General features: G+C 36.3%; 1 protein-coding gene and 1 pseudogene across 5 annotated transcripts in view; both read left to right on the plus strand.

The window, feature by feature from the left end:
- cyth1b (cytohesin 1b) overlaps window positions 1–3558 on the plus strand; it is a 48102-nt gene extending 44544 nt beyond the window's left edge. For 4 of the 5 annotated variants that reach the window (XM_027010417.2, XM_027010415.2, XM_027010416.2 and 1 more), the window contains exons 10-13: window positions 1193–1271; window positions 1355–1426; window positions 1544–1698; window positions 2056–3558. In XM_027010417.2, the coding sequence (XP_026866218.1) occupies window positions 1193–1271; window positions 1355–1426; window positions 1544–1698; window positions 2056–2134 (385 nt within the window). In that variant the 3' untranslated portion in view covers window positions 2135–3558. Of the gene's footprint in view, window positions 1–1192; window positions 1272–1354; window positions 1699–2055 lie in introns of those variants that run through there. The other variant, XM_027010418.2, reaches the window with a different exon arrangement.
- Window positions 3559–12975: 9417 nt separating this feature from the next.
- On the plus strand, window positions 12976–17921 carry LOC113577661 (annotated as a pseudogene).
- Window positions 17922–18000: the final 79 nt, after the last annotated feature.

Genomic DNA, 18000 nt, shown 5'->3' on the forward strand with positions numbered 1-18000 from the left:
TTTCCAGCATGGTAAGATCTGTTCTGATCTAGAACAGAAATAGTTTCTGGACTTGTTTGAATGTTGAGTAGTATTCTACTGCTGATCTTTACATATTTTTTTTCCCCCCAGTAATCAATTGAGTATATAGTTTGTAGAAAGCTGGATATGCTCAAACTGACTCCAGGTCTGATTCTCAGAAATGATCTTTGATCATGCCTCTTTCTCAGATGGTGGAACAATGGTAACTAAAGTTAATATTAAATAAACAAGCTAATGGGTAAATAATGACTTAATTCCAAAGTTAATCTGTGAAAATGTGATGATAGTCATTCATATTCCACACAGCCTGTATAACCTGGAGTAGGGGTTATACTGTTTAAACTGTTTAGCTGCATAAGACCATTGTGAACCTGGAACCAGATGTAGTCATATGTGCTATGGAGGTCTATGGGGGATAATTTATTTACTGTATCTTTAGAAGCATGCATTTCCACAAAACACAATTTGCATAATGTCAAAGTAAAACATGCACAAATTGGTTTTCCTAAAACCAAAAATTGTGGAATTTTACTTTAGGTTTTAGAGGGTGAAGTTTACTTCATCACTTTTGAGGGCTAATTCACAAAGTGGGGTCTTTTTTAGTTTTCCAATTCATTTTTAAAATATTAGGAAAAATTAGGAAAGACTGCTTAGACTAAAACCAGTTTGTGTAGAATTTTATGCAGTAGTTGTCAGTGCCATGGATCTGTTTGAAAAGGTGGGAAAGAGTCTGACTCATGTTAGTCTACCAACCCAGCACAAATATTTACTCCCACAAAACAACTTATTTGTTTGCGTAGGGTTTGTAGGGTTCCTACCCCCACCCAAATCGAAAACTTGATGGCCCCACCCATATAAAATGAGAATTCACATTTTACTGCCCCCCCCCACCACCCCCATCTCATACTTTTCAATTATCTTTGCATTCATACTGAGGTATTCAGTGCTTTTTTAAAAAAAATTCTTGTTGGGATCCTAAGCAAACCATTTTAAATGCCCTAATGTGATTTAACCATACATACATCTGTCTGCTGCAGTACCCCAAACCTCATCATTCTGCATTTTTCTGCTGCTGCTGCTCTTATCTGCTTCTCAAATGTTAACCCAGTTCTGACTCACCTTACTATTAGGTGATCACATTAATTCACTGACCTGTTAACCCATTTTGTACAGGAGGACGAGTAAAAACATGGAAAAGAAGATGGTTCATCTTAACAGATAATTGTCTTTATTACTTTGAATACACCACAGTAAGTAACCCAGCATTTTGTGGTCAATTAGATTGTTTGCAGTTGTTTTCTTTTTAGGCTTATTATTAATTTGTGTTTTTAAGGATAAAGAACCAAGAGGGATCATTCCCCTGGAAAATCTCAGCATTAGGGAAGTGGAGGATTCAAAGAAACCAGTATGCTTTTGTTGTCCTGTTATCTCTGTATATGTACTACTTTTGCACTGCATACCTATCTACACATTTGGACAGGTTGCTATTTTCTATTAGTCTAGTTAATGACTCTCTTTACAGAACTGCTTTGAGCTCTTTATCCCAGACAGTAAGGATCAAGTGATCAAGGCCTGTAAGACTGAAGCGGATGGGAGGGTGGTGGAAGGTAATCATACATTTTACAGAATCTCAGCCCCAACCACTGAGGAAAAGGAGGAGTGGATCAACAGTATCAAGTGAGTGGTCTTCTGGTCTTAACACTCAAAGTTCAAAGACTATATTTATAATACATTATTAGCCTTTATGGCTAATAATATATTTATTATTTGGGGGGGGGGGGGATTTGATTGTAACCTAAATTAAAATGAGATATTAAATATACTATACTTTTCACTTTCTTGAGAGTTTTCACATGGGGGGGGGGGGGGGGGGGGAGAGAAAGTAACTTGTGTTCTAAATATATTTACTAAAAAGTAAACAGTTTTAGAAGTCATACACATACATTTGAGATGTGGTCCAAGATTTCGTGTCTGTCTATAATGACTGGACAGGGTTCTGTTGTAAATAATTTATTTTCTACCATCTCTTTCCAGAGCTGCCATCAGCAGGGACCCCTTCTATGAAATGCTTGCAGCCAGAAAGAAGAAGGTGTCCTCTATAAAGAGGCAGTAGGAGCACTCATCTCTGAGACTTTGCTCCATGTTTAACAAAGAACATGTGTGGACCTGAAAATAGGCCTATGGTTTGGGAAGTGAACAAATTAACCCCCAAAACCCATGAGCCTGCACTGGACCTGTTTTGCTCAGGAATTTCCTGGTGTTTTGAGGAGAAGGTTACCAACACTGGGAGTCTGTGTGAGCCATAAGTCTGTTAGTTTCTTTTCATGAATGCTTCATCAGGGTTGCTTCTATGGTTCTGAAGTGATCATTACATAAGTGGGCATGTAAAGCCTAGATCAGTATGTGATGTGATGGAGCTGGAGAGACAATGGAGTGGTCTTTAAACAATAGAGGCCTTCAAACAGTGTTACAAAATGGCAGAACGTTACACAATATATGTTTTCTGTGTACTTGATTATTTTAGTCAGTCGTTCCAAGGCTGTTCTTCTTGCTTGGGACTTTGAATACATCCCAGATTATACCCTGATCAGCAGGTCTGACAATGTGGCATATGAATCAAACATTTCTAACCTAGATACCATCAAAACCTTTCCTCTGAGTTTATTTTTTCTTTAATACATATGTAGATGAAGAAAATGTACTTATTTTTCCACAACTTCTAATAAACCACTGCAGTTCTGTATCTTATATAACCGCATTTAAATAATTGACTTGCCTCCAGTAATTTTTTGCTTTTCTAATATCTGCTGTGATGCTGCTCTAAAGCTGCCTCCTCTTTTAAAAAAAAAATTTAAAAGGGAGATCACATTTGTATTTTTGCATATCTGCCTGAGTTTGTTTGCCTGACGTACAAATCGTACCTTTTTAAAATCAGTTTGTTTCTTGCTGTTCCCAACGTTTTAATGATGAATTAGAATAGTACTATGATGCTTACAGTACTCATTTACAGTAGGCTTTGAAGGAACAAAGGCTGTTTCATGCATTTCACTTTAGCACTATTTCTCTTGGCTGCTTTTTGCTTTAGCTTGTCATAATTCAGTAACTAGACCTTGTTCACTGTGGAAATCCACTGTGGAATGGTTGTTTTTATCTGGGATCTATTCATGGATGAAACGTTAAATTTCAAAAAGCAAACTGCTGATTCAAAACAGTTATTTTCCAAAATGTGTATCAGGCCATCATATTTTTAAAAGAAATGTTTGGTTTAAATGTTTATTCATTGATTTTTGTTGTTGCAGAGTACAAATTCAGTGTGTAAGCCTCAGACTAACATATGCTTGTTCAGTTCAAGTGCACTGATAATTGAGAAACGTTACATCCCAGATAATTTATCAATGCTGTATATACTTAAAATAATTTATATTTTTGTCAGAATGTATGTTTGTATAAAAATGAGTTTGAGAGGAACTTTCCCTTGTTATTTGATTGTCAATGTTATCTTGTGCTAAAATAAAATTGGTACACAGATGGCACCAAGTTTACTGCACAAAAGCTGAGTAAATAGTTTTTAGGTTGTCTAGATTGGTTTTATATCTTAAATAGACCAGTGGTTTGGTATTGGCTGGGATTTTATCAAGTATTTTAAAAAGTTAAAACTACACACGTTCCCTGCTCTGCGCTTCTATGACTGGGTTTTTAGAGTAGGTACTCAAATCAGCATGACTAGTACATGTTAAAATTTCAAAGAAAGTAAGCATGTTGATCTTCATTCTATCAATTGCATTCCAGTAGTTATCAGTGTAGTAGCCTGTAAACCACAGATGTCGCGTGTCATTCCAATGGTAGAAATTTCAGGTCTAAAGGATTTATCTAAAGATGAACAGGAATATTACTACCTAAGATGGCTAAAGCTATTGCGTATTCAAATTACATCAATAAATTAGGTGAACACTTAATATCCCTTTCTGGTATATCATCCATTTTTCAATGATTAGTCTATTAAGGGGTGAAAACCACTTTGTCTAGTTTAATTGAATAGTCTGGTTTGAATACAGATTGACTTGTAGAGCAAGATATTAACAGAAGGGAAGGGTCGTGTGTGTGTGTGTGTGTGTCAATGAAAATCAGATAACCGCATTATATCACCTACAAGACAGTTCCAGCTAACAGATTTGTGACAGCTAATTGACAACCGCAAACCGAAGCCTAACTGAAAACAGCAGGAGAAGTAGTCTAAGGACGTCAAGTCAGTGTGCAGTACCGTGAGCTTCTCTGTGAGCAAACGTAACTGTTATTCAACCGTATCATCGTGTCCAAATTTAGAATATACTGAGATAAAGGGGCACTTGGACCTGGGAGAGGTGATGCTACGTACAACATCTCTGAAATCACAATTTGAATCGGAAAGATTTAAAGTTTGGGCAACCTCTGACAATTACGATCGCTCTGTACTGCTTTGCTAAAATCTCAATAATTTTTTGTCTCGCTATGCGCGAGACAGGATCTCCGTATCAGAGAATGTTGCCGAAGACTATGTAACTTAAACATAAAAGTAAACAAAATACAAAATCTGGATGTCTGTTATAATTGTCCAAAATAAAATCACACTGACATGCTAATGAAAATACCATTAAGATAACAGAGGAACCCTGATGACAAACGCTAATGTAACATTACTTAAAAAGCAACCAAAAACGATTTTTGCATTAACCAATACAGCATTTAGGGCAGGTGTGGTTATATTTAATTTCTGCAAATCTCCTGGGGGGTTTAGTGCCCTATTCATATATGTGTACTGACGTCCCCGCTATTAAGATTAGTATATACTATTTACTTCATAGTATTTGTGTGTAGTACATATTCGGGACGCACCTTATCAAAGAGGACGGAATTATTTCCTTACATAGATATAAGACCGGGACAGCGACAACTAAGCGACAAGTTCAGTGGTCTACTGCAATAAGCGAACGTTATTTTAAAACTAGGTAGCTACCTAGCATAACTGACCAGCTAGTAAACCCCAGATGACGATATGGAGGTCGAGGACGAAAGAATCTAATTTTTGCAAAATATTACTTCAAAGTCGTTACAGCTGAAACAAGATACCTGGCAAAAAAAATTGCCGCCGAGGTGAATCGTACCATCATCGGGAACGTTTTTGAAAAACCAGAACTTTGCTGCCTGCCAACTTGTTGCTGGCTTCGGCTTTCCCCAGACACTTAAAAACAATTGTTTACTTTGTTAAAAAGGAAACTGAAATAATAAACAAGGATAATATTCGAATGGAGACGTTACAATTAACCCGTGAATGTAGTGATCGGTGTAATTGAGGTTGGTTTAGCAGAAGAGAAGTTAATTAGAATCTATTGAAATTACTGCAGCTAGCTCACGTTAACTACGCTTTTCCTTTACAGGTGATTTAACGTTCGCGCAAAAATAAAGACAACACGAAAATTTGGCCCAGTGTAGCAGTAGATCGTGTGCATAAGTTGAAGAATGAAGTTTTTGTAATGGGAGGTCAGACTGAAGGAAGGACATTCCTTCCATAACCTAAACATTCAAATGCCATTGGAGACACATACCGGTTAGATTTACTTTAACTCAATCTAGCTATATCTATTTGTTGTGAACTAACATAGACTGGTGTGTAATGGCCAGTTTATGGTATCTAATACCTTCCATTGACAGTACTATAAAACTGGTTTCATCAGTTTATTTGGCTTAACTGAACGTTCACATTTTCATCATTTCAGAATGTCTCACCACTGACAGCAGCTTGATGCATGCCTTTGAGACAATGATAATTGACTGGACCCATCAAGTATCAGAGGTTCTAAATAAAGCCTCAGCTCAGCCAATATTAGATGGATTCAATCCATTACCTAAAGAAGAATTAGATTTCTGCAATAACAGACTCATAAATTTAGAATGCATACACCAGCAGGTATGTATCAAACGTATCTTAGTATACACCATAGTTGTCTTTAGATTGTTTGTGCTCAGAAAAACCTGTGACAAGTGTAAAATGGTTATGGACAACTACTTTAGGTAAATGTGATATATAAGCTCTGCTCTTTTTTTGTGATTTTAAAATATCTATAATATTGTCTTCACATAACTTACATGCTCAATAATACTTATAAATCTACTGTTCAGGATGGGAAAACAAAATTGGGAATTCCCCTCATATCTTGTGTTCACAAGATTGCAAATGTTGCAAAAAATGTATCCAAACAACTCAGGTGCAGATAAATTTGTGTATAGCAGTTGTGCTGTTCACAAAATAAGGTTACAACATATTTCAAAATTGATAAAGGTTTCAACATTAAGTACATGTTAAACCTTTGCTTTCTAGGAGGTTTACAAAGTGGCTACCTTAGTCTTTTGAATTTATGAGGAAGTTCTTGAGCTCATCAAGATGTTTGCTGAATGCAAATATGCAATAGATAGCTGGTAAGGTAAGTCTGCAATATTGTTGCCTTTTAACTAATTATTGCATGTATCACCTGCTTTATTTAATTTGCTTTTACAATGTTTCATGTTTGAGATATGTACTTTGACACAAATGTTGATAACCAAAACCAAAAAAGGTCATGGAGCTTTCAAAGCACAATAAGATTTAGAATTCTTTCTAATGTTGCAGATCTTCAATACAGACTTCGGAGAACTTCAGAACCAAATTCTACACCATGAGAGAAGGCTTGGGACTATCCATTGCCAGGCTTTTGATGATTGTACATCTCCTAGATATACAATCAACTGTCAACTGCCCACAGAGTTCTATTTCTGCCAAAACCCCTAACTTTTCAGCAATTTCTACATTTTTCTTTTGTTCATTAAATATAATAATTGAGAGTACTAAGTAGTAGGGGAGTTAATATTAACTAATGACCTCTTGCATGTTTTTATGTTGTTCCTTTTATGTCAACAGCTCTTTGATATGTTTGGCTTCATTATGGATCAGTGGTTAAGGTAGTCACAGATGATGTGCACAAATATGAAATTTTAAGAAAATATGTTGTCAGTTTGGACCTTGCTGTGTCCTGGCACAATCAGGTATGGATGAAAAGCAATGCATATTCGGGTGATCTTATGCTTTGAGTGCTGCTTTTCAGGTTTGAGCTACAGTACTGCCTGTGGAGTTTCCACTAATTGAGAAAGAACTGAAAAGCATAAATGAGCAGTTAGCATATGCTGAAGCTCCCTATACTGGAATAGCAAAGGTTGATTGCTCATATTAGTGTATCGAATGATAAGAATGGCATTAAATTGATAATCAATTTATACTGGAACCACAGTATATATTTGAAAGTTGTAACATCTACCATGATTATTCTGTACATTGTGATTGGATCTCAGTTATGTATAACATGTATATTCACATTTACAGCATTTGGAAGATGCCCATGTTTAGAGTGGCAATCAACTAAGATACTTTTTCTACTGTTCAGAGTTGGGACCCGGGTTCAGGTTTTGGTGATAGCATTGCAGTGCATAAAAGAACGACTGGTTGAGCTCCTCTTTTCCTTTTCTTTTGACATAAGATTTAAGATTTAAGAACTTAGAGCATCTGGACTGATTAAAATGTAGACCTGAAAACTGGGTGTCTTTTAATTAAGGCGTCTCTTCATTATAACTAACAAGGTGATGTTATAAGGTGACGATCTTATAAAGAACCTTTCTGTTTGTTGAACAATAGCACATTATTGTGATTATGACTATTAAAAAACTTACTAAACTAATGATGAATGGAATTAAATTTGTATGTTTACAAACAGTGATTTCTGAAAGCTATTGTGTTGTTACTTTTAGGTGTGTGAGAGTACATAAAGAAGAGGAGAGACACAATGCATTACTTCCATAGCAGGATTCAAATGGCAAAATCTAAATGTTTGGCAGTGTAAATCTAATGTAAGGAAGTGTAATGTCTGTCACATTTTATTAGTCCAAAATTTATGAGAATTTTGTCTTTTATTTTGCAATATTTTTATAGGGATGGACAGTAAGTCCTATGTTTGAGAGGAAAGACAATAAAAAATAATCACTTCTTGATTTTGACAGAAGGCCTGCTGTAGAGAAAAAGTACAAAAGTATTAAGAAATCTGGAGAAAAGCTTCATGCCTTGACAATAGTACTAATCCATCCAATTTTAAAGCATGAAAACATGTTAATTGTGTTGACCTGTATAATTAATTTATTTTTTCCCTTATGTCTAGGAAAATAAAAGATGATTTAGAGCAGAGGAAAGCTCTGACTCTTGGGTGGACTATGTTGACTACATTGATGATAAAGTTCTGGGTGGATTCTTTAAGTTTGTCCATGTATCTCTCAGTGCCCATGTTACAAATATGCATGCAGTGCTAAGAGTGGTCTAGAATTACTTATATATTCCTATAATCCATCATATAATCACAGACTTTAAGCAGACTTTGTTGAACTAAGTTTATATTTCTCTGTAAACAGATAAACCTTCCCTTATTTGAAGTGTTTCTGAAGAACTAGAGGATGGAAGTACTGCCTTCTATCCATCTCTTGGGATTTCAGATAGGTTCTATGATCTTGTTGAAAACCTTATTAATGATGTCTTAAAAACTACCACACTTATCCCATGTATATCAATGACAAAAAAATCTAGTTACAAGGTAAACGTGTATGTCATTGCACATATGCTTCTCCTATTCATTCATTCATTCATTCATTCATTCATTCATTCATTCATTCACTGAACTAGAAGAATGTTACACATGTTATTGTTGCTATTAATTTTACTTGGAACTTGAAGAGATCTTTTAGTAAAAAACAAGTAAACTTGTTTTTATAGTTTTTTTTCTGGTATGAAAGTATGATGCTATGAAAATGTCCAATCATCATATATGTGAGTAAAATTATCATTGTCTTTGGTACTATAATTGTATAGTTAAAATATACTGAATATTGTATATTGAACAAACACAAAATCTCTAAAATCATTCCACAACATATTTCTCTATCAATTTGTCCATCTATTTTATTTATTTAAGTATTTTTATAATAAAAAAAACCTAACCAAAAATACAAAGATTACAGCTGAGACAACACTGTGAAACAACATGGGTGAACTAGCATTACTTTTAACCATGTCTTTACAACTAGCAAGTTGCTAAACAAACATTGCATCTTGTGCCTGCATGGTGTTGTAGCATGCTTTGCAGAGAGACTGTAGAAATAGGCTATTTACTTCTACAGCAACTATTATAAGAGTAAGCATATGTGGTTATTATAATTAAAATTTGGAACAGTATTATTAACACAGTTATACACTGCAGTATATATTAAATTATGATACTGTATGAACAAATTGATAGGTTAAAAAAATGAACAAAAGTACATTACATAGCTACAAAATGTATTAGCAACCGTCTCAAAGCCTGAATAATGTTACTTTTTTGCAAATAATTTGGTATTAGTCAACTTTATTATTTCATGTAAGCACAACACTCAGGCAGAAAGGTATGTGCTGAGGTCATGATTGTATGGAAAGTTAGAAGTGATTTGAGTATAAGGTAGACTTAGTATGAATCTGATTTGTATATTTGCAGTTTTAAATACAGACTAAATCTGCTGTTTTATGATTTTGTTATGTAGAAATGGTATTTCTTAGCAAAATGATGTAATATGAGGCCACTGTAGGATGATTTCAGCATGCAGTGTGCATGAAGCTAATTGGTGGCCATAAACTTCTACTACTGGTTAGCTGTTAGCCTTATAGCTCCAGTGCAAAACTAAATTTATCCAAGCACCACTGTTTTGAACTAATATAAATTTGCCCTTGATGAGGTAAATGTCTCCCTTTCCAGTGCTTATCAGAAATAGCAAAAACAGGGAGTACATGCCAGATACTGTAAATATGTCCAATCTGCAGGATGTAAGATGTGAACCACAGCTTTTGGAGCAAAGCACACACCTTAAGTTAGCTCTTCTCAATATTAGATTCCTCACAAACAAATCTCATTTAATTAATGATTTTATTATAGCTCATGGACTTGATTTTATGCTTTTAACTGAAACATGGTTAAATGAATGTAGTGCCACAACTGTATTAATCGAGTCAGAACCACCAAATGTTATGTCTCTTGCACTAGCTGGAAAGGTACAGCTTCTCTACTTAATGCTCTACTTCCAATGCAAGTAGATATCATTTGGTTACTTTACATCCTTTCAGTATCTGTGTGCAGTTCTGAAAGCGATGCCAAGAATATTACTAGTAACAGTAACAGCCACCAAAGTTTAATGCAGATTTTATTGATGAATTTGCAGACTTTTATTTCCACTGACTTTCAACATTTTGTAATTGTTGGTGATTTTAACATACACACTGACAATCCCAAGGACAATTATGCCAAGGATCTCTGTGCCTTATTGGATTTTTTGGTCTCTCTCAGCATGTGGCTAGCAGCATTCACCATCATGGTCACACCCTGGATTTGGTGATTTCAAATGGTCTTAACATATCAGGCTGTTAAGGATGCAGCTTTATCAAATAATTACTGTGTGATCTTTGATATTTGGGCCTCACTAGAACTTAAGTCCCAGTGCATCACTTTTATAATTGACAGCACAGGTGCAAAAATGTGCCGGGCACCATTGGGTAATTTGTTGGGTAACTTCAACTCAAAGAAAGTTAGTGTTATGGATATGATTCATCCAGTTAAAGCTAAAGCTATGCTAGCAGAAAGCACTATTGAGAAATGCTACCATACCCCCGCCCCGGCATTATCAACAATAGCATTAACAATAGCAAAATACTCTTCACGGTGGTTGACAAATGAAGAACTTTGACAACATACTAATTCAGGGTCTGTTTATCAACTGAACGATGTAATGGGTTTGCACCCTTTTTTAGCACTACAATTCTCAATGTCAGACAAGCCAGTAGTCTTTATCCCCCGAGGAGTCCGCAATTTGTCCATAACCACGCAAAGTTGTCATGAAAATGTCCCAGTTTGTTGCTATTTTAAACAATCTGCTTGCAACCTTGATGCTTTACTGACTAGTTTCTTAAATAATGTTTTTACTTAATAGTAGCCAACTTACTTCAGATAGTTAACACTTCACTGTTATCGGGCATTTTTCCTAACTCACTAAAACCGCAGTAGTGAAGCCTCTATTAAAAAAGAAAAATATGGAAGCAGCTCTTAAATAATTACAGACCCATTTAAAATCTACCGTTCATTGGGAAAATCACTGACAAAATAATTTTCAGCCAACTTATTGTACCCTCAAATAGATACCTCGACAAATTTCATACTAACATTATTATTATTTGCATTTATATAACACTTTTCTCAAACTCAAGGACAATTTTACAAATATCACTTTTTTTCATTATTACACTCACACAATTGATGAGAAGCGGCAGCCAATTTTGCACACAGCGTACTCTTGATCAGAAGCCACAGCCCCCTGGGGGCCTGCAGGCAAAGAGGCGGAGGTTACGACCAGGACAGAGCACCAACCAGCACTGGACATACACACATGACAATTTAGAGTATCCAATCAACCTAACCTTTATAGGGACTCAAATCCAACACCCTAACGATAAGAGGCAAACATGCTAACCACCAGACTGACAGCATCAGTTTTACTACTGCTCATCAGTGCAGCTTTTTATACCATAAACAACATATATAACATTCTCATAGACTTGAGAAGTGCATTGGATTCACAGGAACTGTCCTAAAATGAACTACTACTAACACACCTTTATGTCAACAGTAAAAGCGTTCATAATCGGGGAATAGTGAGCAAGTCAAACCGGGGTGGAGACTCGGCGGTCTCTTTTCCCAATTCAAAGCTCACACAAAGGTCCACCCTGGTAGATCTGAAAACGATGTTTGCAAATCCCTCAGCAAACTTCGTAATTCCCCAGGGTAAGGAAAAAATATATATAGTTCCAGGTATGTTTCCATTGAGCGAAAATGGAGGGAGAAGACACGAAAGGTGTCCCAAGTGAAATCCCACGACCTTATACTTTCGTGTGTCCAAAAAAGTTCTCTCTTTCGTTCTTGGGATTCCCTATTTCTCAGTCAATCCATTCACGATCGTCCTCCCCATTGAGCGATCAGTCCCAACTACAGTGATCTACTCAGAAAGGGGATGAGCCCTGAACTCTTGTACCACGCCCCCTCTTCATAGATTATCAACTCAACAAAAACATGAAAAAAAAAGGAAAAAGGTTGATGCACATGTAAATATTATTTTTATGTGTGATACAAGTTTGCATACATGGCAGTGCAGATTGTTTTGACCAAAATACGTATGTTTCAATATTACAGCTAATTACAGATGCATTCCTCCTTCTCTTTAGCCTGAAATCAAGGACTCCCTAAGTCAGTTAATGGCCTATGTCCACATAACGGTGAATGACATGTCAAGGTTATACCTCCTATTAAATTGACACTATAATTACACCACTTCAAAAACCTTTCTGAAATAAATTAGGCTTTATCAAAATCTGCTTAGTGTGAAAAGGACAGAACTTCTCTCAAAAATTGATAGACTTGAGAATGGACTGACCAAACTGGAGAATACCTCAGCTGAGGTTAGAAATAATTAAATTACTTAAACTGTAGAATTACTTAGATCAAGAAGTTTGTGATTGTCTTGAGTATTGACAAAAAACCTCTTTCTAAATGTATGACAGGCAGATGATCCAAAAACTAAACTGGCAGTTCAAGAAGCAGAACTCAAACAGACAAATGAAGATGCTGAACTGCCAGGATGAAGCTAATACTACTAAAAAGACTCCCTTGCCAACAGGTAAAATGCTTATATTACTTAATTTACATCAGAATTTGAAAATGTGAATTGTAAATTAATGCTAGTGAATTTTGCTCAAACGTTTAATTGCTGACTAAGACTTTTTAGCATTTGAGAAAATTTGCTAGTCAGAATTAGTTGCTCATCATGCTTATCATGCTTATTTCAGCTTTTGTGTCATACGTTGGATATTTCACAAATAAGTACTACACAGAACTCATGGACAGATACTGGCTGCCTTACCTCAAGGAATTTAAGGTAATAATGTTTGTAATTTGCAAGAAGCATTTGGAACTTATATTGTCCAACTTTACAGTATATCAAACTGCTAGTATATTTTACTCCTACATATCTATTTCAGGTCCTCATTCCTATTACAGAGGGTGTCATCTGACACTTCTTACTGATGTTGATATAGCAGCATGAAGCAAACAGGGCCTCCTTAGTGACCACATGTCTGATGAGAATACCACCATCCTCTGCAACATCCTCTGTGTTGGCCCTTGATAGTGGATGCTCAGCTTCAGGGGATCAAATGGATCAAGAACATATATGGAGACAACCTCAAAATCATTCTTCTGGGACATTTGTTCTCTAGATACCTTGACAGTATAGAAAATGCTGTATTCAGTGGATATGTATTACTGGTTGAAAACATTAGTGAGACTTAAGAACCTGTGTTGAACCCTCTGGTTGGAAGGAGCACCATTAAGAAGTAAATATTGTGACTGAAACGTGGTGCACTCAAGGCCTTTTTTAAACAAGTGAAACTGACAGTTTTAAAATTGGCCTAAATCCACAGATACATTCGTATTGGTGATTAGGAGGTAGAATGTCATCCTAATTTTTGACTCATTCTTCAAAGTATTTCAGTTCTCATTACAAACCAGAGATGCAGGCACAGTGCACAATGGTCAGTTTTCTGGTGACATGCTGGAGGATCAACTATTAGCTGCTGTAGTGGCCAGAGAGAGAAACAGTTCTCTCTCTAATTTCTTTTCTTTCCAGACATTGGTTTTATTTTTGCCAGTATTGAGCTGCCTTAAAGTGCTCACGGGGTGGTGGGGGAGTCAGGCATAGTTACCGAGAATGAGTAAGAGTAGTGAGTCGGATAAAAAAATTAGTAAGAAGCATTTAGAAGGATATTGTGTTATAGTGAAAGTGAATGTGAAATATGTTTTGCTATACAGCTCAGTAATACTTTCATACCCAGAACTTTTGCATAAATTCAGTCTAGTATTACAAGGCATTAATACTTCTACCAACATTTCTAGCTTTTCTGTTATTATGAACCAAGAAATGGTGCAGCTCAGTGTTTGCATCTTTTAATGCACTATTTGTAGTATGTAATACTGTATGTTTCCACAAGGTTTTTGATAGCTGTAGCTTTATGTTATATTTTATTATTATAATTAGCTAATTAAATGATGTCAACTAGCAAAAAGGGAAAACGTCCTCTTACATTTTACTGACCCTCAGGCAGAACTGGCCAAACACCTTTAAGATTGTACTAAAGCAGCTAGAGGACTCTCTGCTGGCCTGTCTCTCAGCGTCTCTCAGGTAGCTTCCTTGGTGACACAGCATTAGTGGTGAAACTGGAAACCATCAAGCCCACTGCAATTGAGATTGAGGGAAAGGTCAGAGCAACTGTCAAGAGGCAATCAAATCCACATAAGTAACATACGAAGGATTCGACCCTTTCTCTCACAGGAAGCTACCCAGGTGCTTGTGCAGTCTCTTGTGATCTCAAAGGTAGACTACTGCAACTCGCTACTTGCTGGTCTTCCTCTAAGAGCCATCAAACCTCTGCAACTTCTCCAGAATGCAGCAGCACGACTGGTCTTCAATCTTCTGAAGTTCTCATATTTTACTCCGCTGCTGCATTCCCTTCATTGGCTTCCAGTAGCTGCACGCATCAGATTTAAAACCTTGATGCTTGCCTACAAAGCCAAAAATGGACCAGCCCCTTCATACATGAGGTCAATGGTCAAAGCTCAATCTGTACCTTGAGTACATCGAACCTCAGTTACGGCTCAGCTTGAAACACCATGTTTCAGGTGTCATGGAAGACAAGTCTCTAGACTATTTTCTGTCCTGGCTCCGAGATGGTGGAATGAACTCCCACTTGCTGTCCGGACAGCAGAGTCCTTTGCGGTCTTCAAACGCAGAGCCATTCTATTCTTGGAATATTTAAATGACAACTGACCCTGCTCCTATATTGACTGACTAAATTAATACTTATTGTAGGGTATTGTTTACTACACTGATGTTGTTTAACAAACTTTATTAACAAACATTTATTGTTTATTACACTTATCATTGTTTAAGATAGACCTTATGTATTTTGTACTTCTAGACATCAGCAGTGATCCCTGTATTTCTACAGTATTTTGGACTCTAACCTGCTGTACTGGCTAGGATGTATTCTATACGTAAATGACAAAGCACTTTTGTAAGTCACACTGGATAAGAGTGTCTGCTAAATGCTGTAAATGTAATGGTTTCGAGGTAGCTATTTTGCACACGAGTCAGCAAAGGATGTAAAACAGAGTGAGCAACCTTATTAATGAGATCATCTATTCTGTTTTCATGTACACCAACCGCTGCTTGTTTGAGAGTTATAAGATGACATTCCAAGTATGTAGATATCTTTCTAAGGACTATGTTAGTGTCTCTATTAACTTAGAATCTCATCTCACAGTCAGATAACAGTCATCTTGGAATACATTTCTAATTTGCTCTTTATCATTCTGTAGATACTAGTCATGAAGAAAGAGTTCAACCCTGTAAAGCTGGATTTCCTTCTGAGATTCCCCTTTAAAGCAGGCCTTGTATCACCCATTGATGTCCTTTCCAACCAAAAATGTGGTGGCATAAAGGTTTAGATAACACTGATTTAATGACCTCAACATAGTTTAATTATGCAAACCATCACCACCACTCAGAATAGAGATTAAATGAAAAACTGATTTGACATGTACCTTGTAGTCTTTGGCTGGAATGGATGAGTTTAAGAACCTGGACAGAGACGTAGAAGGCTCTGCCAAGTGCTGGAAGAAGTTTATGGAGTCTGAGGCTCCAGAGAAGGATAAATTTCCTCAAGAGTGGGAAAACAAGACTGGCTTACAGAAACTGAGGCATGAGACCTGACCATATGTGCTATGCTATCAGGTGGGAGAATGACCTTTTTGATGTGATCTGTTTGTTTGTATGAAATATCCATCAAGAATATAATTTTTGAGTTGCTATAGATTGTACAATATAGGCATTATCATATATGTGAATGTCATATAATGAAGAATCTCTATTTCCAAATAAAGTGTTTTAAATAATGACATTGACATAAATAAAGATTATGTACGAATGTATCATCACTAACTATAATGAATCATGCAGAAACTTTGTTGAGGAAAAGCTAGGGACCAAGTATGTGGAAGGCCGCAATGTGGAGTTTGCATGTCCTTTGAAGCCCAGATGTTCTTCATCGTCTCTCCTGGAGTTGATCCCTTAAAGGATGTAGAGGCAGTAGGTCTGTAGAAGCTGTAGAGACAGAGTCAGCACTAATATTCTGCTGACTTCATAAGTAAATGTCTGTTAGCTTGTAATGGATCTTTGTAACTTGAATTTGGATGAATGAGCATTGTGAGCCCTTTAAGTTGTTGGATCAGTTATGTATAACCTTAGAAATAGCCTATATATTCTGTTAGTAAGAAGAGTAGACTAGCTACATGCATTTTGATATAACAAAAGGCTGCATCAATTTAAAAAATATTTTTTTTTTAAAGTAAACCGAACTTTGTTTTAAATGAGCATGCTGCATTTGTCTATTTTCCCTTCTAAAAAAAATCTAATAAAACAACTTGTCTTCTTGCAGATTAGAAGATGGGCTTTACATTTGATAATGGAAAATACACAATGTGTCTTTGTCAGGGTCAAGAGGTTGTGGCTGGGGCAAAACGTTGAGACTGAACAGTAGTCAAGGGACACTGGGTCTTTCTGCAGGTACTTACCAGCAGAGGGCAGTGCAGTCACTTTTTAGAAACTTCAAATCATGTAACTAATTCCTCTTTGTAGAATTAAAAATTGTTCATTGTGCATTTTCTTTTCAGAACATCCGTCTGGTGGAAAAGTGGCTGGGGACTCTGGATAAGAGGGTAGAAAAATACAGTACTGGCAGCCATGATGGTTACCATGTGTTTATGAGTGAACACTACCAAAGTTGCTGCCTCTAAGTATACTTAGCAGTAATAAAAGTGTTGTTCTTCACAATAACTGATTAAGAAGTTAAGTTACAAAAAGATGTGACAACATCTTAAACTGAGCCAATTTAGTATAAGCATATTCACATTCATGATGTCAGACACATTGCTTTTCAGTTTTTAAAAATGTTTTTAAGGACACCTTGGAGATGTGCTCAAAGGAGTCTTGAGTTCAAAGTCATTTTCTTTGCTCCGTGTTATTTCCATGCTGTTGTGGCAGAGAGACGCGAGTTTGTAGCCGAAGGCTGGAACAGGTTTGACCATCTTTATCAATGTGCTCTACAACTAATTAGAAGCCAATGCAAAGGTTAAAAAAAAAGAAAGAAAAAAAGTGACGATTTTCCATTTTTAATGTACTCTAGCATACCATCCTGTTTCCTTTACATTAGGTTCCCTGGGATGATCGCGGCTTCTTAGTTGGTGAGATCATGTACGATGGATAACTGATGACTGGGATTGAAAGCTATGCAGGACCTATCTACAAGAGTATTTATAGCCAAAGATGCCAGAGGGGGAACTGCAGCTCTCTCCTGGTTTTCCCATACCACCCAACTTAGACTACAAGGTCAGTTTTATTTGCTGTAAATAACATCTGATGCTACAAAGTCCATTTATAAAAGTGTGGGTGGGGGGTCAAAAATAACGTACAAGACACAGACATGTATAAGTTACGGCCCTAGTAATTTCTATCAGCAGTCTAGTTGTAGAATTGTGATAATGTAATAATTAAAACTTTCCATATAGGTAAAAATATTAATATTAATATAAAGAAAAGGAATGATGCTGACCGTTTAAAAATTGAACACAATTTTGCAGTCAATTTTGCAGAATGTGAGAGAATGAATATACTAACCAAGGTGTTCTCAACTCAATGTAGGTCTTAAGGTTTTGTTTTTGTTTGTTTTTTTTTACATTTATTTGG

This window comes from Electrophorus electricus, chromosome 14, assembly GCF_013358815.1.
Source record: "Electrophorus electricus isolate fEleEle1 chromosome 14, fEleEle1.pri, whole genome shotgun sequence".
Classification (NCBI taxonomy): domain Eukaryota; kingdom Metazoa; phylum Chordata; class Actinopteri; order Gymnotiformes; family Gymnotidae; genus Electrophorus; species Electrophorus electricus.